General features: G+C 40.3%; 2 protein-coding genes and 1 pseudogene across 3 annotated transcripts in view; 2 read left to right on the top strand and 1 right to left on the bottom strand.

Annotated features, from left to right (window-relative positions):
* The window catches only part of LOC306663696 (platelet-activating factor acetylhydrolase IB subunit alpha-like), a 428,586-nt pseudogene that overhangs the window by 324,398 nt on the left and 78,891 nt on the right, over positions 1–25,297 (bottom strand). The gene's annotated exons all lie outside the window — the stretch shown is intronic.
* ZNF879 (zinc finger protein 879) overlaps positions 1–25,297 on the top strand; it is a 261,034-nt gene that overhangs the window by 36,093 nt on the left and 199,644 nt on the right. The gene's annotated exons all lie outside the window — the stretch shown is intronic.
* PROP1 (PROP paired-like homeobox 1) lies at positions 20,614–23,196 on the top strand (the record flags this gene model as incomplete). Its single annotated transcript, XM_079144718.1, has 3 exons — positions 20,614–20,722; positions 21,882–22,114; positions 22,858–23,196. 3 exons carry the CDS (start codon positions 20,614–20,616, stop codon positions 23,194–23,196), a joined length of 681 nt encoding a protein of 226 aa, XP_079000844.1.

Here is a 25,297-nt window from a genome sequence, read left to right on the forward strand (position 1 = left end):
AAATGAAACATTGTACAAACACAACTATCCACAGCATGCCTCGACATAATATATATTTCTCTACATTAGTAGCAGGAACCAATTTATTATCCATGCAGATGGAAACCACGCATGTTCGTTGGACAAGTCATGTAGTAGACTCTTACTGTATGCTTAAGACAGATAAATACACATGAATACCAAACCAGAACCACATCTCTTACTTGTATTTACTTTCTTGGTCAAGTTGAATCTACATAAAGTTGTTTGGGAGTGTGAACATGAGGGACTGAGGGAACAAGACTATTATAAGAGACACATATGAACTCCTATGAAAAATATGGCAGCATGAGCCAGCAGAAAGCATGTTGGATTGTCAGAAGGCTTTGAAAGTACTAAGAGTTTCAGACAGGTTTATAGTGGTAGGATCTTCAAGAGCTGAACTTGACACACCAAGTCCAAGAACATACCACTTCCATGTATTTTAATAAGCAATGTGCTCACAATTATTTCTTCATAGACCCATCTGCACTTTCTACCCTCATTCTCATTTCCCAACAAACTAGCACTGCAAGAATTCTCTATGTCCAGTTTTTTATTCTATCCTAGTACCAGAAATAATTACCTTGATTTGCAGATGACCCTAAAATCATTGACTGTTTTTTTTTTAATTTGTACAAAGAGAAATAAAACATACACACTTTGTGTATGGTTCTTTTCACATAATATATGTGAAAATGTCATTCGTGACACATATGACTGTAGTTTGTACATTCTCAATCCTGCATGTGTTACACGAATAAAAATGAATGCTTCAATTTCATGTTCCTTGATAGACAGAATTAATATTGTCAAAATGGCCATGCTACCAAAAGTGATATTCAGATTTAATGCAATTCCTGACCCAACCCTTCATCATGTCAGCTTAGGAATGGACTTCTTCAACAAGATTCCTAAAGCACAAGTAAAATCAAAAATCAATAAATGGGATGATATCAAACTCAAAAGCTTCTTCACAGCAAAGGAAATAATCAAGAAAGTGCACAGAGAACCTACAGAATGGGAGAAAAATCTTTGCCACCTGCACCTCAGATAGAGCACTGAAAGAAAGGAGAGCTTCGAACAGGTTTATAGTGGTAGGATCTTCAAGATATACAAAGAACTCAAAAAACTTAACACCAAAAAAACACAAATAACCCAATCAATAAATGGGGAAAGGAACTGAACAGACACTTCACATAAGAAGAAATACAAATGGTTAGCAAAAACATGAAAAAATGTTCAAACTCTCTAGCAATTAGAGAAACACAATTAAACCACACTGAGATTCTATCTCACTCCATTCAGACTGACAGTCATCAAGAATACAAGTAACAATAAATGTTGGTGAGGATATGGGGAAAAATTACACTCATGCATTGTGGGTGGGACTGCAAATTGATGCAAACACTATTGAGAGCAGTATGGAGATTCCTCAGAGAACCTGGAATGGAACCACAATTTGACCCAGTTATGCCACTCTTCACTTTATATCCAAAGGACTTAAAATCAGCATATGGAACCAGCCCAGGTGCCCATAAACAGATGAATGGATTAAGAAAATGTGGTATAGATACAATACGGTTTCATTCAGTCATAAAGAATGAAATTATGATATTTGCCAGTGAATGGATGGAGCTAGAGACCATAATGTTAAGTGAAATAAGCCAGACTCAGAAAATCAAAGGTTGAATGTTCTTTCCCACATGTATAAGATAGGGCAAAGTCGGGGGAAATGTTGTGTTTGTGTATCATAAAGATAGAGGGAAGATCAGTGGAGCAGGAGATTGATGTGGTGGGAGGAAGGACAGGAAAGGGGAGGAAATGCAGAATGAATTTGACAAAATTATGCTAGGTGTGTGTATAAATATACCACAGTGAATTCCACCTTTATGTATATCTACAAAACACCAATTAAAATACATAAATGAATGCAAGGTAGGACAGTAGAGAAGAAGAAGGAAAATAAGGGAAGCGTGGAGGGGAGGAAAAGTGAGGGTACTGGGAACTGAAATGCAGTAAATTAAACATAATATCATGGCCATTGTGAGTTGCACTGCTATAAACATTCATGTGACTGTATCATTGTATGTTGATTTTAGTTATTTGGGATACATACTGAAGAGTGGGATAGCTGGGTCATATGGTGGTTCCATTTTTTTGAGGAATGTACATACTGCTTTCCAGAGTATTTGTATTAATTTGCAGTTCTACCAATAATATATGGGCATATGTTTTCCCCCACATCCTCACCTGTATTTATTATTATTTGTATTCTTGATCATTATAATTCTGACTGGAGTGAAATGAAATCTCAGTGTAATTTTGATTTGTGTTTCCCTGATTGCTAAGGATATTGAACATTTTAATGTATTTGTTGGCCATTTGTTCATTCTTTTGAGAAATATTTAGTATTTTTGGCTTTTTTATTTTTTTTTGGGGGGGGGTGCTGGGGATCGAACTCAGGCCCTTGTGCTTGCAAGGCAAGCACTCTACCGGCTGAGCTATCTCCCCAGCCCCAGGCCTTTCTTTTAAAAAATTTATTATCTTGAATTTGTTACATATCTTTGTTCATTCCTTCACCTTACTTTATGTTAAATTTATATAACAATTATTAAATTTTAAGCTTCATTAAATTTCTGATTCTAACTTGTTTATTTATTCTGTTAAGGACTTGTTTCACATTTCATTTTACACAGCTCTAAATTTTCCATATTTATAAATTTGATTGACTTGTTATCTTTTCCTGAAATTCTTGTTTATTTAATCTGGTTCCTAAGTTGTAAAGCATGAAACAACCTTGTGTAATTGCCCTCCCATTCCTTTGGCTATTGTTTAATTTCCAAATGAAGTTTTTTTTTTTCCTTCATTTAATTCTGCTTAATTTTATTCAATATGTCTACATAGTTGCTGCATCATTTCTTCCTTATTGTTTTGCTCAGTTTGGATAGTCTACTTTTATAGTATTGTATTTTAGTATATGTGAATTCTCTCTGATAGTCTCTGACTTTATTTTGGTATAGGAAGATGATGAATCAACCCTCTCACCAATCACCTAAAAAAAATCCACCTCTTAATTCTTGGAAACTATGAATATGTTACATTGCATGGTAAAAGAGACTTTGTAGATGGCCTTAAGTCAAGGATTTTGAATGGAATTATTATCTTGTATTATCTGGGTTAGTCAAGATCATCTCAATGGTCTTTATGAGAGGAAACTGAAAGGGTGTCAGTTAGAGTGGAGCTGTGACCATAGAAGCAGATGTTGGACTGATGCTTTTTGAAGATGAATAAAGTGAACCACAGCTAAAGATTGCAGCCAGCTCCGGAACTTGGGGGATAAAAAAAGGAAAGACCCTCCAAAATAGCTTTCAGACAGGAGCAGCCCTCCTAACATCTTGATTTTCTGTTCTCAGCCCCATTCAGAACTTTTGACCTGTAGAACTATGAGATAATACATTCATATTTTATGCCATGAAATTCTGGTAATTTTCTATGGAAAAAATAGGAAACAAATACAACCCTTTCCTTTAGATCTAGACCTAGTGTGTCATTTTTACTTTGGGAGGATATTATTATTTTTGTACTGTTTAAAAAATTACAGATAATGATAATAATACCCATAAGATTATAAGCTATCCTTTTTATGAACCACTCATGAATATTTCATGGAGTTATATTATCTTTTTATTCCCCCAATCATCATTTCACTCTCCACACTCCTTCCAAGGGCATATTTTATTCAACTTGACCTCTATTCTTGGAAATGAATTCTATAACAATCAATTGCCCACTGTTTATTCATTACTTTGAGTTAGCAACATAGAATTACAACTCCCCAGAAGTAGAAGTAATGTTATGATATCATCTTTGTAAATGTTCCTCTATAAAAAGAGCTTATAGAGCCATGTGTTATTTGCTCATTTTATTTTATGAAATGTGTAATCATTCTCTAATACAGCCATGTAAATCAATACTTCATTTTAGTTCATGAAGATTCCTCATTATTTCCTGATTTTGATTTGAGGTGTCCTCACAAAACTCCTGTGTCACTACAGAAATATTCAGAAGAACTATATTGTGGAAGCTATAACCTAATCAAGTCCATCCTAGGAATGATCTTTTGAATGGACAATGTGGTAACTCTAGGCAGGTGGGGCATAACTGGAGGAGGTGGGTCACTGGGGTCATGCCCTGTTCATGTTCCCTGGATCCCCTCCACCTCCTCCTCCTCTCTGCTTCTTGACTTCAGCATGAGCTGAGCAGCTTTCCTCTTCTGGGTTCTCTGGTCATGATGTTCTGCCTCACCTCAGGGCCAAAGCAGTATTACTGGCTGACCATGGACAGAACCTCTAAAACCATGGACCAAAATAAATGTTTCATCCTCTAAGTTGTTCGTGTCAGGTGTTTTGGTCACAAGAAAGAAAAGTTAACTAACCCATTCCCCTATATCCTTAAAATCATGTGTTGTAGTTTCATGCTCAATACTTTTAACCAATTTGATACATGAAGCTAAGGCAATCTGTTTTTATTTTACTTTCTGATAAATAGCTTGAGCTAAAGACTTGTTGATATATATGCCTATTATTCGGCCATGGTGCATATGGAGAACACCCAGAGAAACGGGCCTATGGAGAAAAAAGAGTGAAGGAGGCTATGTCTTAGCAATTATTAAGATTGAGTTAAGGATGTGACTTGGCTTGCCCAAAGGTTGGTGCAAGAGGGGCAGGAGTGCCCCAGCCTCAGTGGACCCTGTAAACCTAACAGTGGATGGGTCACAGACAGGTCACCTACATGCAGCTCCTCTATAGTGTGTTGAGCAGGAGAATCTAGACCAAAGCCATGCCAGTTCTCCATGACTCCACTCCATTCACCTCCTCTCCCAACTATGCTTCCAGAGACCTCTGTGCATTTCCAAGAGCAAACAAAAATGAATAAATCTCTGGGCCTCGTGTCATTTGAGGACATGGCTGTGGACTTCAGCTAGGAGGAACTGGATGAAGTTCAGAGGACCTCGTACAGGGGTGTGATGCTGGAGACCTACAGCAGCCTGGTGTCCTTGGGGCACTGCATCCCCAAACCCAAAGCTGGAGTGAGGAGTAAAGCTGTGGGTAGCAGAAGAGCCCCCAGACCAGAGCCTCCCAGAGAGTGAGATGCATGCAGGAGAGTTCATTTCCTGTGAAACCAGAAGACCGCTGGGCACATGCTCCAGAAATGGGAGAGTGCCAGGGCTGTGATCTCAGCCAGAAGACTTCTCAGCAATGGAGGGCACAGCCTGAGTCGCAGAGACAAAACCTTTAGATCAGCAGGGAGGGAGCACCCAAGACGGCAACGAGTGTTGACTGTGCCTGTTATAGTTCTAAGAAGCAGAGGATGTCAGGTTGAACTAGGAATGTGATGGACAATGTCTTCACCTAGAATGGGGAAGAGGAGATTTGAAAACCCCACAGATGCCCCAGGGAACAATGAAGACTAAACAAAGGTAGGTGCAGAACCTTGCCCCCAGGAGCATTGCTGCTTAGGTGACAGACAAAAATGCCCTGTTTGTTCTATGATAGCAGATCCTGGGAAATAACATCTTCAAAGCTAAAGGGTGAGAAAAGAAGTGGCACAAAATGGTCAGTTACTAAGAAAAAATAGACAAAAGGAAGGAAAACAAATGGCAGACGAGAAGCACTCAGCTTCACATACAGCCAGGCAGTGGTTGGATATTTTTGACTATTTCCACAGATATTAAAAGAGAAAGAAAACTCAAAGCAGAGAAAAAGAGGATTTAACATAGTAAAATCTACCTATACTGTTTGTTACATCAACTTACTAGGGAGAAAAGACATAATCATCATACATCAGTATCTATTTTTGATATTTTAGATCAGTCGGCCACTAGTATTGAAAGAAACTTCATACCTTTACGTGAGTATTCCATAAGAAATGCCTAGGTGTGCTTCATCGGCATTTTTGTTGTTGTTGATCCTTTTAGGTGTCCAGAAAGTGAAGGATCCGATTGAGACCCACAAGGAGAGTCAAGGCAGACATCTGTGGCAAATTGTGATCACCAGCCGCAGCATAGCAGAGGAGATAGCTGAATTACAAAGAACATTTAATTTGAGCTAAAGTCAGATTTCAGAGCTGATTATAAGTAATGGAAACTATTTAAGAATGAGGACAGTGGAGCTTGTTGTATATCAGAATATGCTTCTCCCTGGAGAGCCTGACAGGTTGCACATGGGAGAGGGGCCTGGCCAACGTGGACTGGCTGGGAAGCTCCCCAGGCACCCAGAGCATCTTGGTCCACACCAAGACGTTCAACGAATGTGACAGGACCTTGAGCATAGCAGAGAAGTCCAGGTCTGTGGCCCAGGAATGATATTCTTCAGAAGAGGGTTTGCCTAGGAGAGCTTTCCTGCAAATACAGTGCCTGTGCTGAGGGCTGCCCTCAGTGTCCAGGAGGTAACCCAGGTGGGGAAGGAGAGCTTGTGAGTACAGGGTCTGTGGGAAGACATCCTTCAAGCCCATACTGGCTCACCACCAGAGAATAAAACCCTGTGTGGGGGGTGGGGGCCTCTCAGCCATGTCCCATGTGGATGAGAAAAGGGTTAATTGCTGGAGAAGAATGTTGATTGTTTTTCAATCTATTACCCAAAAAACATATCTATTCAATAAACATACAAGAGTCAATACTCTTTAAATGAGAGGGGGCCTGATGGGTCTGGCCATACCAGCTCTGGCTTCTAACAACAACAACCTGGAGTCACCCAACTCTCTTTTATTTATAACACACAGGTAAAGGGGGCCAGGACTGGGAGGAGCTGTTTCTGTGATGAACAGGATAGAGTGGAGTTAGGAGAGCCATTCTCTTAAGGAGAAAATTCCAGAAAGATATAGGGAAACACTCCCATGAAGCACCACATGCTTCTTGGCAATCTAGAACAGACCTCCATGACTGTTAGTTCCTCGAAGCCAGGCGTCTGCATCCCATGCTCAACCTAGTCTGATTCTGCTAAATAAGGATGACTTCCCACACTTGTGTGTGCAATGAATGTGAGAAGCCCTTCATGACCATAACGTACTTCACACAGCAGAGAACACACACAGGAGCACAGCAAGTTTGACTTGGGTGATGGGTCTCTGCCCAGAAGCCAGAGAGCTCACACAGGGGAGAAACCCCACAAGTATGGCAAGTGCAGGAAATCTTTCTACCGCAGGTCAGCCCTCACCACGCACCAGAGGACCCACACAGGGGAGAAGCCCTACCAGTGTGATGAGTGCAGGAAGTCTTTCAACCAGAAGTCAGACCTCATTTTACACCACAGAACCCATGCTGGAAAGAAGCCCTGTGAATATAAGGAGTGTGGAAAGTCTTTCTATAAGAAGTCAGACCTCATTTTGTACCATAAGACCAAGACCCACACATGAGAGAAGCCCAATGGATGTAGCAAATGTGGGAAGTGTTTCTTCCAGAAGTCTGTCCTTGCCATGCACCAGAGAACCCACACAGGAGAGAAGCCCCACAGGTGTGATGAGTGTAGGAAGCCAGAAGTCACACCTCAGCAGGCACCAGAGAACTCACACATGGTAGAAACCTGTGCATGAAGAATGTGGTAAATCTAGGTGTTCTTCAACAGATGAATGAATAAAGAAAATATGGTATATATACACAATGGAATATTACCCAAACTTAGAGAAGAATAAAATTATGGCATTTGTTGGTAAATGGATGTAGCTGGGGAATATCATGCTAAATGAAGTAAGCCAATCCCCAAAAAACAAAGGTCAAATGTTTTCTCTGATTTGTGGGTGCTTATTCACAATAAGTGGGGAGGGTATAATAGAGTTAGTTTGGATTAGGCAGAGGGGAGGGTGTATGGGAGTCGAAAGGAAGGTAGAATGAATTGGACATTATTACCCCACGTGCATATATGACTATATGACCCATGTGATTCTACATCATGTACAACCATAAAAATGAGAAGTTATACTCCATTTATGTATGATGTGTCAAAGTGCATTCTACTGTCATAGATAACTACTTAGAACAAATAAAAGAAAAAAGATATAACCAAAATAAGAAAAAATGTGAGAAATCTTTCCATCAGAAGTCAGACTTCCGTAGGCACCAGATAACTCACAGGAGAGAAGTGACAGCCTTTGTCAGAAGCACATCTCAGCAAGCTTCAGAGAACTTCCAGAGAGAACCCTGCATGGCAGAGGCAGGTTGTGTGTTCCCCAAGTCCACACTTCTCAGCCTCATTGGTGTGTCCTGGACCTGAGCACTGTCTAGAAGGATGTGGATGCAAGCCGTGGACAGCATGTCCAGGTCTAGCGAATGGTGACTGTGTGGTGCTTCCTAATTCCCAAGTCCTGTGGAACTGAAGTCCCGATGATCCCAGGATGGCACTGAGAGCTGTTGGTGGGAGAAGGCCACTGTGATTTGAGACAAGAAATTGATTGAGGAGAGCAGAGATCTCCCTTTGTACTTTGCATTAGAGAGAAATAAATACTGTTAAGCCAAAAAAAAAAAAAAAAGAAAAAGAAAGAAAAAGATGGAGTTAAACACATATAGACCCTAAAGATGAGGTTCATTCTATACTGGGTAAAAGGTAAAATAAAGCTGTCTCAGAGCTCAAATTCTGTACATGATCTAGATGTTTTCAGAAGACAGACTGGGCCCTGAGACAGAATCCAGGAGGATGAAACCTTTGCACTTGACAAGAAAAAAAATTCCTGAGACAGGTTATGTGTGGTAAAGCTGAAGGTAATCTTCAACCTACCAATATGGAAGTGACGAGGAAGAGTGGCTGTGATGGTTTAAATATGCATTGCCCCAAAGCTCGTTGTTAATTCAGGATTATTTAGAGGTAAAATGATTGGTTTATGAGAGCTATAACCTAATCAATCCTAGTTTCAATGGACTGAGTGGCAACTGTAGGCAAGTGGGGCAGGGCTTGGGGAGGTAGGTGTGCCCTTAAAGGGTTCATCTTTCCTGTGGCCCCTTTCCCTCTCTTTCTCTGCTTCCTACCTGCCATGAGGCAGTCAATTGTATTTCCATTGTGCCTTTTGACCATGATGCTCCAACTCACCTAAAGCTGTCTAACAGAAATTGATACCAAAAAATGGTCTTTGCTGTGATTAACCTTACCATGCAATTCAGAAGTCTTTGAAAATGGTTTTCAGAAAGAATTTGAAAAAGTTTGGAGATGCAGGCTGCAGAAGTCTTCAAATGGTGTAGGCAGAGCTTACTGGATAATTTTGGTGGGAACTCAGAAGAGCAGAATGACAATAAGAATGTAGATAGCAAAGATTGTGCTCATGATGTTTCAGAGGGAAATGAGGACTCTATTGGGAATAAGACTAGAGGCCATTCATGTTATTTCTGGCAAGCAACTTGCCAATATTTTGCCCATATCCTGAGAGTTTGTGGGAAGCCAAATCTGGAAGTAATGGACTGATAAATCCGGCAGAGGACATTTCAAGGCAGCAGAGCACTGGGGTGGTTGCATGGATACTGCCATACCCCAAGGTATGTCATTAAGTATATTTAAATAGTCCAAAATCCAAACGAATCCAAAATCTGAAACACTTCTGGTCCCAAGCATGTATCAAGCATAATAAATACATAGAAGAGAAATGGATGAGTAGTTAACATTTTAGGAAATATCCAAACTTTCCTCCAAGTTAGTTGTATTGTATATATTTCTTAGTGGGTTTCCTATCCAAATTCCTTGCCCCTTAAAAAACTAGATAGTTTTTTTTCTATTCTAGGATTTGTATATTCCAGATGTATGTCCTTTAACAGACATGATTAAATATATACATGTTTTTTGTCATATATATATATATATGATTTACAAATATTTTCTTGCATTGTGCAGCTGGCTGTTTAATTCACTTAACAGTATTGGGTGAATAACAGAAGTTTTAAATTTTGATGTCTAATTTATCAATTATTTTTGTTGTAATATCTAAAACATCTTGATCTAATTGAATATCTCAAAGATTTTTTCCTAGGCTTTAGAAGATTCTACTTTTAAATTTTACATTTAGGTGTACAGTCCATTTTAAGTTAATTTTTGTGTTTGGTAGGAGGTAGGGCTCCAAGTGTCTCTTTTTTTCTTCCTTTTCTTTCCCTCCTTCTTGCTTCCTTTCTCCCTTCCTTCTTTTCCTCCTTTCTTCCTCTTTCTTTTTATTTTATTGTAAACAAATGGGGTACAACTAGTTTCTCTGTACATGAAGTAGAGGTATACCATTTGTGTAATCATACATTTACATAGGGTAATGGTGTTTGATTCATTCTGTTATTTTTTCCTTCCCCCCACCCCTCTTTTCCCTCTATACAGTCCCTCCTTCCTCCATTCTTGCCTCCCTCCCGCCCCCCATTATGTATCATCATTTGCTTATCAGCGAGATCATTCGTCCTTTGGTTTTTTAAGATTGACTTATCTCACTTAGCATGATATTCTCCAATTTCATCCATTTGCCTGCAAATGTCATAAATTTCCTTCTTTCTCTCTCTCACTCTCTCTCTCTCTATCCCTCTTTCTCTTTCTCTCTTCCTTTTCCCCCCTCTTCTTTTTTGCATATGGATCATACTGATATCTGGCTATTATACAGCCAGCTTCATTCCTCAAGGTTCCAGGTGAGGCAGAAAAACATGGTGGAAGAGTGAGGCAGGGAGAAACAACTCACACGATGATCAGGAAGCAGAGACTCCACCGCCAGATACAAAATATATACACCAAACGCAAGCCCCCAATGACCTTCCTCCAGGCACAGCTAACTGCCTTCAGTTACCACTCACTTAATCCCATCAAGAGATTAAGTCACTGATTGAGTTAAGGCTCTCATAACCTCTGAACTTTCTTGCATGAGCTTCTGGGGGACACCTCACATGCAAACCAAAACAATACTGTTATGATAGGTGAAAGGCCAAATTCCTCCTTTATCCTTTGTTTATCTGCTTACTCTTTTAAAATAGTTTTGACTTCTGGGATCTGTATTTTCCCACATATTTTTCAAATCTTTTGGATTTTGATTGAAATCATATCAAATATTTGATTAATTAGGATGATTACACCCTTTAATTCTGAACCTATGTCAATGGGCTACGTTCTCATCTATTTGATTCTTCTTTTGTTCTTCAATTTCATAATCTTTTTATTCTCTAAAGTTCTGACATATCTTTAACAATATGGATAATTATGCAGTATAATTTTTTTCTGGTAGCATTATTTAATCAGCTATCTCTGGTATATATAACTAACTGATTTTGCATTTTAATCATATCTGATGATTTGTTAGTTCTTATTAGTTTTGATAATTTTATATAAATTCTCTTGAATATTTTATATAAACAAAGATATAATCTTAATAATGATAATTTTTTTCAAATCCTTATGCCTTTTATTTCAATTTCATGTCTAATTTAATTGACTAGTATATAAAGGACAGTGTTGGGTAGTGGAAGTAAAGACAGCAAGGCCTAATTTTTCTAATTTTAAGAGAACACAAATTATGTTTTACCACTTAACAGTGACAAGTTTGGGGACTAGGGATACAGTTCAGAGGTTGTGGTAGACCACTTGCTTAGCAAGGAGGAGACCCAAGTTGGTTCAGAGCTTTGCAAAAAGAAAAAAAAAGTGACAATATTTTTGAGGGCTTTTTTAGAGAGAATTTTTATCAGACTATCCTAGGTTTCAATGGATAATTTTACTAAGACAAAGCATTTCCTAGTTATATCATTTTAAAATTATGAATAATTATAAGTTGTATCAAATGCTAGATAATCATGTGCTTTTTATCTGTTGATATAATGAATTATATTAATGTAAACCTGTTTATTTTGTGTTGAGGTCAACACCTTCCTTCTGGGATTTAATTTTATTCATGATCCTTATGTGTTTTCTTTATTCAATACACAAGTTATCTTTACGTTGTCTGTTTTAGACAGCTATTTCACTGCTGTGACTAAAATGATCTGACCAGCACAATTATAGAGGAGGAAAGGTTTATTTGAGGGCTCACAGTTTCAGGGGTCTTAGTTCATAGAATGCTGGCTTCATTCCTCAGGGCTCCAGGTGAAGCTGATCATCATGGCAAAAGACTGTGGCAGGGGGATGCAGCTCACATCATCAGAAAGCAGAGAGAAAGAGATTCCACCCTCCAGATACAAAATATATACCCCATAGCCATGTCCCAATCCCCACCTCCTCCACCCACACCCTACCATTTCAATTAATCCCATCTGAGATTAATTCACTGATTGGGTTAAGACTCTTATAACCCAATCGTTTCTCCTCTTAACCTTCCTGCATCGTGTCACATGTGAGCTTTTGAGGGGACACCTCACATCCACACCAGAACATTGTCCTTTCTAAACAAAGGAATTAAATAAACACATGGATTCATTTTTAATGAGAATCTTCATTAGGTAGATAATCTTAAAAAGAAATTTAAAAATTTTAATAACAGTAGCAATTTAGTCTCCCTCTTAAAAATATTTGAACAGGCTGGGGATATAGCTCAGTTGGTAGAATGCTTGCCTCACAAGCACAAGGCCCTGGGTTCAGTCCCCAGCACCACAAAAAAAAAAAAATTGAATGATAAGAGATATGACTGGTAAAAACTGAAGGTTCACTTTAAAAAACTGTGTATAATCATATTAGCATAAGGATAATTGTTCTTGAGATAGAGAAAATAAGAAATGGAACAGAAAATATAATAAGTCAAATTTCTCTGAACTACATTTTAAAATACTTTCTTCAAGACTACTGACTTCATTTCTTATTAGACTGTTTGGTAGGGGAAGAGAGACCATATTATCTGTAATGGTTAATTTCTTGTGTCACCTTGACTGGGCCACATGGTACCCAGGCATTTGATCAAATATTATTCAGAAGGGCTAGGGATATAGCTCTGTTGGTAGAGTGCTTGCCTCACAGGCACAAGGCCGTGGGTTCAATCCCCAGCAACACCAAAAAAATATATATATATATATATATTATTCAGAGTGTATCTGTGAGAGTGTTTTTGGATGAGTCTAACATTTTTCAAATTTTAATTATTTTTTATAACAGTCATTGAATGCAGGGGTGCTTAACCACTGATCCCCATTCTCAGACCTTCTTTTATTTTGAGACAGGTCTCCTTAAGTTGCTTAGAGTCTTGCTTAATTGTGAGGCTGGCTTTGAGCTTGCGATCCTCCTGCCTCAGCCTCCTGAGTCAATTTGGATTGCAAGCATACACCATCACACCTGCCTAATTTTTTTAATTGATACATAAAACTACATATTTATGAGGTACCATGTAGTATTTTGAAACATGTATATATTGAAATCAATGTTTGAGGGCGGGGATGTAGCTTGGACAAAGCATCTGCCTCACATTCACAAAGCCCTGGGTTCAACTCCCAGTTCCAAAAAAGACAAAAAAAAAAAAAAAAAAGAAAAAAGAAAAAGAAATCAATGTTTGATTCAACAGTAGACTGAGTAAAGCAGACTACCCTCCCAAATGTCAGTGAGTTTCATCCAATCAATTGAAGGCCCAAATAGAACAAAAGGCTGATCTTTCCGTGAGTAAAAAGAGAACTCCTCCTGCCCAGCCGCTCAAGCTGGGTCATGGGTTTTTTCCTGCCTTTAGATTGAAACTGAAATCTACACTCTCCTCTTTTTATTGGTTCTTTTTAGTAATATATGACAGTAGATTCCATTTTGATATATAATTATACAAGCATGGAATATATCTCATTCTAATTATGACTGCAGTCTTGTGGATGCACACAATGGTGAGATTCATTGTGGTGTATTTACATATGTACATAGGAAAGTTATGTCTGATTCATTCCACTGTCTTTCCTTTTCCTATCCTCCCTCCCTTCCCTTCATTCCCCTTTGTCTAATCCACTGAACTTCTGTTCTTCCCCTCCAAACCCTTATTGTGGGATAACTTTCACATATCAGGAAAAAAAAAAATTCAACCTTTTATTTTGGGGAAATTGGCTGATTTTACTTAGCACAATAGCCTTCAGGTTTATCCATTTACTGGCAAATGCTTCTTAAGTCTCAAGTCTGCCAGTTTTCAGACTGGAATTCCTAGGTCTCCAGCTTGCTTGCAGAAGTTCTTGAGACTTCTCAGCCTCCATAAGTCAATTTACTATAACTAATCCTTTATTACATATGTCCTTTCAGTCTTTTCTCTAGAGAACCCTAAAACATTATCTTTAGAATTATTTTCCTTTCTAGTACCTCTTATCCTTAAAGGGGCTTTTCCATCTAGACAACTATTCATCCCAATATCATGTGAAGAGTCAGTAGACCAAAATTCAGGGGAAATTTATCTAGACTATTGGATCCAAGATATAATTTGGTTAATTACTGGACTTCAAAAAAAATCTGTAGAAAGACAGAAAAATCTAGGTCTTACCAAGGTCAAAAATCCAAATGGCCACAGATCTCTCCAAAGTAGCATGAGATGTTTCTGAGGGAGAATGTGACCTAAAAATGGTAGAAATCAGCTTAGATTTTTAGGCACAAAGGCAACAATAAATGTTTTCCTTTAGTCCTCAACCTGAAGATGGACTTGGGAACAGCCTTCTAGTCAGTCTTCCAAAGACAGGTTCTTTCTCATGCACTATTAGACACCTTTGTCTTATTGAACAAGTAGCAGTTCTTTAAAAACATCTCTTTCATTCATTGATTCAATATAATCCAAATCAAAGTTCCAGCATGCTTTATGGAATTTAGAGCAATGAGGAAAGAAAAGTTTTTTGAGCAGGGAATGGTGATGAGTGGTTGTAGTCCAAGTTATTTGGGAGGTTGAGGTGGGAGGATCTTCGAGTCCAGGATTTTGAGGTCAACCTGGACATTATAATGAGACCCCCACATGCACAAAAGAAAAAGGAAAATGTTTTCTTGACACTGAGACAATTGAATATCCATCTGGAAAAAAAATAACCTCATCCCTATCTCACTAAGAATATCTCACCCAAGACCAAGAATATTTGACAATATTATTGTCCAGAAGTTTTATTAAAGCGTGAACCACCTTGATCCATCCTAATCCACCTTGTGCTCCAGAATAAATATTTAAAGATGACAAATTTGAAACTCTTAACATTAAATAAAGGTGGTTTCTGGCACCACTCCTGAAATTCATTCTATTTATTATCCTGTGTCCTGAGATCAGGCCCTCGCCTAGGGCACTACAGCAAACAGGTACTGTCCTTTCCTGCCCATATCACAGAAGGAATGTCCTAGCTTTGTACTTTTCTTAGGTTAGAGTTACCACAATGAATTACCTGAGACAACAAACTTTATAAAGAGAAAATGTTTATTTAACTCACAGTTTAGGAAATTCAAGTCTAAGATTGGGCAGGCCTATTGGTTTGGTCTCTGGTATGGGCAGTGTATAATGGCAGGAGTGTGTATATACAAATAGTCACATCTTGAATCAGAGAACACAGAGAAAGCAAGAACATGTAGAGTCTCTCAATTTCTTGCATCCACAGTGATCTAAGGACCTCCCACCAGATCCACCACCTTAAAGATCTGTGGTGCCTTCCAGTATCACAATTGGGGGGACCAAGTATTTGTGTATGGACCTTTGGGAGATGCTTATTCAAACCATAGCAGTAGTCAGTTTACAAATGAGAAAAACGAGGCTTGAAGTGATTAAATAATTTACAACCAAAGGAGTAGTTGCAGAATCTGAATACAGGCAATCTAATTCACAAGGTATCCTTCTAGGATTAGAGTACCCTTAAGAGACATAATTTCCTGGGTGCTCAGTGGATACTTAAGATTATTCTGCAAGGTCACAGGGAACTCAATAGGCTGGATGTCCTTATAGGGTTAGAGTTTCCTGAGGTATCAGATGTACTGGAGGACCTAAGTCACTTTGGATGGCTATCTACCCTGGAAGTGAGAGTGTCTTAGGACATGAAGATGTCCCTTTATGGTTGAATAAACTAGAAGATAGTGCTCATATGTTCAGAAGAACTAGGGTTTATGTTATCTGATACATCCTTACAGAGACATGATTCACAGAGGATATAAGCATCATCTGAGGATAGTAAGCCTGCCCATGTAAGTTCCAGGTGTTTTGTGTAATTATGACATCCTAAATGATCAGAGTACTCTGGGGTGACAGCATTCTTAGAGGAGCCAATAAGTTATAGAAGGTCAGATGTGCCTGAAAGAGGAGAGCCAGAGAGTTTGGGAGACTCAGAGCATCTTGGGAAGACAGGAAGACTGGAGAGACAGGATGTCATGGGAGGCAGGTGTCCTGGGCCTGTAAGGAACATGTATCAAGTCAGAAGAACATTTTTTTCCATAGCTTTATTGAGTTAAAATTGAAGTACAATAAAAAGCACATATTTGAAGTATGCAATTTGATCAGTTTTGACATATATACAAACAATACAATCAATATAAAAAGCATTTCCATTACTTTTTTATTTGAAATCATGCAGACTGTGTTTCCTGCATGACTTCTTACATTAGAAATCAATCACCTTGAGATACATGGAACACCACCCCCACATCAACTATTTCAAAATTAAAAGGCACACTTATAAATATCTCTGAGGTAGAAGAAGAAAGCACAGGAAAAATAAATAAAAAGTGTTTTGAACTAAGTTATAATAACAGCTTAAAATATCAGGATCTCTGGGATGAAACAGTACTCAGATGAACATTTATAATTTAAAGCACTTGTATCAGAAATAAGGTAGAATAACAAAGTATTTTCAAATTAATTAGCAGGGAGGAAAAATAAAAGTAGGAGCAGAAATATATGAAATAGAGAAGAAATAATACAGCTAAAATTTGATAAAAATCAAACAAATCTAATCAAAAAAAGCAAGAACACAAAAATTACTATCAATAGAAAGGGAGCTATCAAAATATAGGTGCTAAAAATATATTAAGGTAATATTATAATTGTATGCCAATATATGTGATATATATGTGAAGGTCTAGGTCACAGGGAACATGGTCTATATTAGAGAAGGATCTCCATACCCAGACATACCTCAGGCTTCCCAAAAGTGCAGGTTCCTTTAATTCCCTTATCCCTCCACTATGCTCATGGAGGGACCTATCTGGATAGAGATTCTGACCTGACTGTGGCAGTAACTGTGCTGCTGGGGATTTCTTCCTTGTTTTATTATATCCAAACTCCTGAGCCCCCAATCTGCTTTGAATGTCCAGTTTTAAATTCCAACAAAGTCCCCCCACGTTTTTTTGTTCACCAACCTTGCTGAGAAGCTGCCTGTCAGTTTTATTGGTTTCACTCCAAGCAGTAGCCAGGAATGTGACCTCTCTATTCTGCCATCCAGAAGAATTTTTTTAGTGCTTTATAATCATACCTAATAGTGGGATTCATTATGCCATATTTGTACAATGCATAGAAACATTCTTAAAGTGTCCTTAAGTGTCCTTATCGCATCAGTAACTTTGATGTCAAAGTTTCTAGAGGGTCAAAACTGTTCTTAGAGTTGGAGTGTTTCATAAATTGGGTCATCTGGGTGATTCAGAGACTCTTGGATGCTCCAGAAGCCCATAGTTGTCAAGATTGTCACATACGTCAGCATAGCCCTTTGGCATCTGAATGAATGAGAATCAGATATTTTGAAGATAAAGTGGTCCTTGGGGGTTTGGATAGATTCGAACAGATCTGTTATGGAATATCAAGGTGTCTTTAAACCACCAGAGTATATTCAGAAATTAGAAAGTCCTGGATGAACGGAGCATGCTCAAGAAGACTGAGAATACCAAGAAAGTTAAGATATTTTGGCAAATTGGGGACATTATATATCTATGTGACACACATAATGTTGTATATTAATAAGAGTGGATTCCATGAGAAGGTTTCCTGAGAAGTCAAGATTTCTTGAGAATTAAAAGAATTACTGTGTGGACTCATGGGGTTCTGTGTGTCAAAAGCTATTCTCGACTATCTGTGTGTAGAGGATAGGGAGAGAGTGGCAATGACCAGGTGCCTGTTGAGGATTCTTGTACTAAGAAAGAGTGCACTGGACACAAGTGTCCTGTCATCAAGACATTCTGAGAACTAAGAGTACACTGAATGATCAAGGAGTCTTAGAAAATAAGGATATGTCTTTACTGGTCAAAATGTCTTCTGGAGCTGGATGAAGAGGGGCACACCTGTAATATCAGCTACTCCAGAGATTGAGGCAGAGATCTCAAGTTCAAGGCCAGCCTAGGAGACTTAGTGAGACCCTGTCTGAAAATTAAAAGGAGTGGGAATGTAACTTAGTGGTAGAGAATTTGCTTACATGCATGAGGCCCTGGATTCAATCCCTAGCACCATACACACACACACACACACACACACACACACACACACACACACACGTGCACGTGCACACACAGTCCTATGGGCAAGCCTTATGGTCAGGGTATCTTCTAGACTGCGGTTGGGTGTTGAGTGGTTTTTCAGTGGTGGCATACCTCGTATAAGAGTAGAGTCAGCTGGGAGTTCTGAATGAGCAAGAGGAATGGATACCTTAATGTCTACCTCCTGTCATGTCAAGGAATTTCTTATGAGGTTGAGGCTTCCCACATCTCACCATGTCTTTGTGGTCTGTGTATCCTAGAGGGTCATGGAATCACTGTGAGCTCAAACTACTATGTGACCATAAGCTAAAGATCTCAAAGCTCCTTAGAAGTACATGTTCTCCTAAAGTGAAAACATCTTTTTTGCCCTCGAAATTCCAGTATTTGACATGAACACAATTATTCTTAGGGTTAGAATCCTTAGGAATTGTGGTGGTGGTGATAATGATTACGATGATGGTGATGATATTCAAGGTACTCTTCTATATGCTGCTCTCTTACTAACTCTTAATCATTACAACTTCATGAGGTAAGTACACTCTACCTTCATTATTCATGGATTCCACATTTGTGAACTCACCCAATTACTAAAATTTATTTGTGACCCCCAAAGTCAGTTATCTTTTGTATTACTCTTTGGCATATTTGTGGACATTCAGTAGGTGGGACATTACATTCTATATTTCTAACAGGCTCCCACCTGCTGCTGCTGATGATCTGTGTGTGGACCATATTATAAATGTCAGAATCCTAGAGGATTATGATGTTTTCTTACTTGAGTTGTCAAGACGTTTTTAAAGGATGTGTTTAAGGAGTTAGAGTAACCTTGGGGATCAGATTGTGGGAATACAAGTTCCAAGAAAGTTACTGTGTTATCAGGTCAGTGTTTCCTGAGAGGTTGGAACTTCATGGAACAGAGTGGGAATCACCTAGTAAAGGTGGAATATCCTGGGTACCAGAGTGCCCTTAGGTTTCACTATGTCATGGAGGATCCTAAAGACCTAGAGTATTATATTGTCCTTAAAGTGTCAGGGTATCATGGGGATACCAGAACGTACTTCCAGGGTACTTCAGGAGTCAGAGTGCTATAGGGGTCCTGACTGCTCAGAGATTCCAGATATGTCAGAATTTCCTTAAAGAATCAGAATGCCAGGATATCATGGGAATTTGATTATTGCAGAGTACCCTGAGGTCTGGGTAGGTCAGGATGCTCCTGGAATTCACATGCTGTCAAGGATCAGGGTATTTTTTTAATCTGGGTGACCTTGAAAGGTCATGATGTCCTGAGAGTTCTAGATGAATGAGGAAATGACTTTTGAAGGAAGGAATCAGAAAGTACATGAGAATACTGGTGTCCTAAAGACATCCTATGGATTGAGTTCAGATTGTCTTGAGGGGGTGGCTGGTATATTCTGGGATATAAGGGTACCTGGGAGGAGAAGCATGCACTTGATTTTTCATTTCATTTTTTAGTTTCCTAGAAACAGGTCCTTGGATATCACCTGCACACTGAGATGCCAGAAAGGCCCTGCCTCTTACCCTCCAATTGTCCCCACCTTCCTCCTCCCTCCCCACAGTGAAGTTCTGAGAAGGGGGGCTTAGCAGGAATGTATTTTCCCCTTCCTTTCTCTGCCTGCTCCCAGGAAGGGATTTAACTGGACAAAAGAAACTGGTCCCCTGGGAATATGAGCTCTTGGCCCCAGTCCCTGGACCCTCCAACAGAACACCTTCCCTCATCCGGCTTGTTATCCTCCCCAGAGCAAGGGGGCTCTGGTGACCAGGTAATGATTGGATGGGCCCAGAGGGGCCAGGAGAAGGTCACTCCTCCAAGACTCAAGGAGAGAGAGGTGGTGTGGGAAAATAGGCAGCTGAAAGGAGAGCAGCGTCCTGGTGGAGAGAAGATTGAGGGAGAGAAAAGTAGAGAATCAGATGAAGGAGAGAGAGAGAGAGAGAGAGAGAGAGAGAGAGAGAGAGAGAGAGAGAGAGAGAGAGAGATGGGGAATGAGATTGAGGAATTAGAAAAAAAGAAGAGACAGTGAAAAAGATAGATATCTATACCTATATCTACACACACACACACACACACACACACACACAGATCAGAGATTCAGACGGAGGTACAAACAGAAGAAGGAGAGAGATCACAGGCATAGAGGGGATTAACAGAAACAGAAAGACTGAGCTAGAATCAAAGATTCAGGGACACAGGAGGCTGGACCATCTTTGGTGTTGGTGGCTAGTCATGGAAGCTGAAGGGAGGAACCAGCAGGGTAAGCAAAGGAAGGGGCGAATTTGCAGCAGCCTCTTGCCTGAGAGATACCCAGCCACAGGGACTCTGACCTCCACAGTGGGTGAGTGAATCCCCAGGCTGGGCTTGGGGCCCTGAGGTGGGCAACAGATGTGAGACTCAATACCTAGTCTCTGAGGCAGTGGTTCACCCTGAGGAAGGTTAGGAGAAGAAAAGAAAACCAGAATTCTAGCATATTAAAACAATGGGGTCCTAAAATAGTATAGAACAATAGAACTTCTTTGATTTACAGATGGAAATGAGGCACAGCTGGAGCCTATGCCTTCACTCCTAACCTCAGAGTTCATCTGAAGGCACTACCTTCTATGAGGGAGGGAACTGGAGGGGCCAGGGCTTTGATCATGAGAGAGCAGTACAATATATGTAAGACCCCAAGGTGGACAGTGAAGACTGGGTGGGAAGCCACACACTTGGGTCCCCGTGGGAATAGGTGTCTGCTCCAGACATCTCCTTTTCTCAGCATGAACCTTCCCAGGTGTCTCCCCTTTCCTCCCTGTTCTCTCTTCCCCCAGCAGTTCTCAGACTAATTAGTGTGGGGGCTTACTGAGACTGCAGCAAGGAGAGGTGAGCCTTTCCCACGAGCTCAGGTTCCTGCAGCCTGGTGGCCTGGCCAGGGCAGGGGTAGGAGAGATGACAGAGAGTACATAGGTAAGGGGAGGGTGTGCCTGAGTACAACAGTGGGGAATGCTTTGTCTTCCCAGGTCGGGGGTATGGGAGGATGGAGCTGTATAAAGAAGTGTAAGGTGAACGCAACTCATAAGTGCAGGAAACAAGCAAAGGGATCTTCGATAGAAACCTAGAAAGCTTGTTCGGGCATGAAAGCAAAAGAAGACCCACAAGGTGTGCCCCAGGTGGTGTGCAGCGTACTTGGAGGTGAAGGCACGTAAAGGGGCAGTAGTAACAGGGATCAGCGGGATGTTGTCAGGTAAACAAAGTGTGCATGCCCAGGGTGGGAAGTGGGTGTAAGAGGTAAGCTTATGCAGACAACCCAGTCCCAGAGGTAAAGCAGCAACTGAGGCTGAGCTAGGTGCAGGAAGAGTGGTTATGAAAGAGAAAGGATTTCTGGTGTGAGCAGGGTGTCCCAAAGGGAATCAGCATAGGGGGGCATTGAGCAGAATACAGGGATCAACATAAATGGTCCAGTGACAGATAGGTAACCCCATGCATAAGTAACTTCTCCCTCCTTTCCTTTCCCTTCTCAGACATGAGCTCTCAGCCCTACAGGAGGCTCTCTGCTGTGGGAGTGGGGCGACCAAGGCATTCTCCACAAGGAGAACAGCGGGGTCACATGCATTCCCGGCGCCGCCACCGCACTACCTTCAGCCCCACACAGTTGGAACAGCTGGAATCAGCCTTTGGAAGGAACCAGTACCCAGACATCTGGGCCCGAGAGGGTCTCGCACGGGACACAGGCCTCAGTGAAGCCAGAATCCAGGTGATACCCCAGGATCCCTCCTACCTTGAGAGAGAAATGCAGATTCTCTTTAGTGCTGGGGGGCTGCCTAGGCATAGACAATCACTGGAACTAAACTTCGCCCACCACTTAAAACAGCCTCCTCTACACTGTGAATGTCACTCAAGTTCGACCCTCACTCTAAGCTAATCTGACCTGAATTTCAACACCTACTCCCAACATTTAATAATGATGTGAACTCCAACAGTAACGCAATTCTAACTGTTCACAGACATTCACAACTTTGTCCCTTGTCCCTAACCACAGCCTTGTGATTCATCCAGCCCAAAGCTTCCTCAATCCTAGCCACAGAGTCAATTAACCTTAAGTCTAAATTCTCCCCTAAATCCAACCTTTTCTATAACAATTACATTTATCAATAGTCTTCATCTCTAAACTGAACCCTAGGGCATATTTCCCATTATCTTAAGAGAGAAAATGTCACTATGTCATATTTATTCCTTTCTTGTTGGAAGGTGACATTTCTCACTCTTCCGAAGTTGTAGAAATTGGGCAAATTTAGACACAGTTTAGGGGTAAGGGTATAGTTTGTCAGCAGACCTAGGTCAGCCATGCCGCTAGTAGAATTTTCCTTCCTCTGGTGATGTAGGATATGCTTACTCCCTGTGCCTGTACCTCCAGTCCTTAGAGGAAGGGGATCACATGTGGCAGTGCCACCTATTTGGGACAGAAGCTCTGATTTGGCTATTCTCCCCTCTTCTCAGGTCTGGTTCCAGAACCGCAGAGCTAAGCAAAGGAAGCAAGAGCGATCATTGCTCCAGCCACTGGCCCATCTATCTCCTGCCACTTTCTCTGGTTTCTTGCCAGAGTCCACTGCTTGTCCCTATTCCTACACAACACCACCTCCACCAGTAACCTGCTTCCCTCACCCCTATAACCATACCCTTCCCTCGCAGCCCTCCATGGGTGGTTCATTTGCTCTACCCCACCAGTCAGAGGACTGGTACGCCACTTTGCACCCAACGCCCACTGGTCATCTGCCCTGTCCCCCACCTCCATCTGTGCTCCCTCTCAGCCTTGAGCCACCAAAGTCCTGGAACTAAGATCAAACTAGTAAATAAGGTCATCTCTAGCCTGTGGCACTCATGAAACAGAGAAAACTGGGTGGCTTCCTTCCCTTCTAAGGGTGATACAAATATTTGTATAAATATACAGTGAAGGGCTGCTCAGAGGTTGGAAATTTTTTAAATGGGAGAGATTTCTGGGCATGGTGGGGTACACCTGTAATCCCAGTAACTCGGGAGGCTAAGGCAAGACAATTGCAAGTTCAAAGCCAGCCTCAGCAACTTAGCAAGGCCCTAAGCAACTTAGTGAAACCCTGTCTCAAAATAAAAAATAAAAAGGCCCGGGAATGTGACTCATTGGTTAAATGCCCCTGGGTTTAATCTCCAGTACTAAAACAAAAATTTTTTGATAAATTCTCACTCAGGTGATGAATTGGGAAAATTTGGGGAGTTGAACTTCCAGGAGATATAGGTTAAAAAGCTTCAATGGAGGTGACTAGTGGAGGGGTGACATTGATAGAGACAATGATTGCTGCTGATGAATGGAGATGACTGAAGGAGGTAGAACTTGAGGGGCTTCATTCATTGAGGTCCTGATTGAAGAACTTCATCTCAGCTGTTTCTGGCTGGTTTTAATAAGCCTTTTGATTTAAAGTCTACCTCTATCCACCTTCCCCATCACTATCACCCACCACCCCATTCACTTTTGTTCATTCTGTTCTAGAACTACCTCCTGAGTTGTCCCTCTCCTTCCCATGCCAGCAGACCCTCTGTTTTTCCCCGCACTGCATTTTGTGACCTACCATCCTCATTGCTTCCTTCAGCTCCAGTCTTTCCCATCTCCAGGAGGCCTTGCAAATCTGAACATCAAGGAATGGCTCTCTAATGTCTTATAAGAAATTCATAAGTAAGATCTGAGTAGCTTGGCCTGTAGGAACCTTCAACCTAATTTTAAGTCAGTTGCATGTTTTCACATATGTTGATTTGATAGAGAAGAAGCACTCTGATCTAAGGCAAACTTGTTCAAGACAAACCACCTGAGGCTCATACCAGGTCATTCCTAGGAAAGAACCTGCCATGAAGAGCCTTGGTCTCAGCCGCTCCCAAAAGAATCATGATGTAGCCTGGTTGGTCCTACAATTTCCATACCACATTGCCCAAAATATACTTATTTTACTTGTAATTCACTTATTTATATGTAGGCCTACACCCTTATTGGATACTTAGTAGGCAGGTTTCTAGTGATGAATACTCATGGAGTTTGTAGTTTTTTTATATATATAAGAGAAGTCTGAAATCAAAATTCCTGTATTACACATTTGCATTCTTATCTAACTATCTACTTGGGTCAGACTGCCTTCCAGAGAGATAATGAAGTCAGGTCTTTATATTTGCAGGTTCTGCATCCCAGATTTAACCAACTGCAAATCAAAAATATTCCCCCCAAAATTACATCCTACTGACTTTTTTCTTGTCATTATTCCCCAACACTTTAACAACTACATAGCATTGCATTACTTATTAAAAAGAATCTAAAGATGATTTAAAGTATACTGGGATGTGTGTACAGGCACATATAACATTTTGTATCAGGGACTTGAGTGTCCTTGGGGTTTTTTTTTGTTTTTTTTTTTGTTTTTTTTGCGCGGTGTTGGGGGTTGAACCCAGGGCCTTGTGCTTGCAAGGCAAGCACTCTCCCAACTGAGCTATCTCCCCACCCCTGTCCTTGGGTTTTGGTATCTGCAGAAGGTTGTAAAACTAGTCCCCCCCCCATCCTGAGGGATGGCTCTACTAGTTTGCATTCCACCAAAACTACCTGGGTGGTTAGTTTGGGTGCATCTTTGCTGACTTTTTTCCCTTCTGACAATTTGCTAACTAAGAATGATGGCGCCTTGTTGCTTATTTTTAAATTTTCATTACTTGTTAGTGGGAGTTAAAATAGTTTCGTGTTTATTGGAAATTTATACTTTTTTCTTTTCTGCATTACCTCTGAATTATTTGTGTCCCTGTATATTAATATAATCATCTTTTATTTGTGCTTGAGACATTGTATATTAGGGATATGAATATCTGTGTACATTGCAACTACCTTTCATGAGTTGTCATTTAGTTTTAGCCTTTCTCAAAAAGGGTTTCCTGA

Source organism: Sciurus vulgaris (assembly GCF_902686455.1).
Source record: "Sciurus vulgaris genome assembly, chromosome: 6".
Classification (NCBI taxonomy): domain Eukaryota; kingdom Metazoa; phylum Chordata; class Mammalia; order Rodentia; family Sciuridae; genus Sciurus; species Sciurus vulgaris.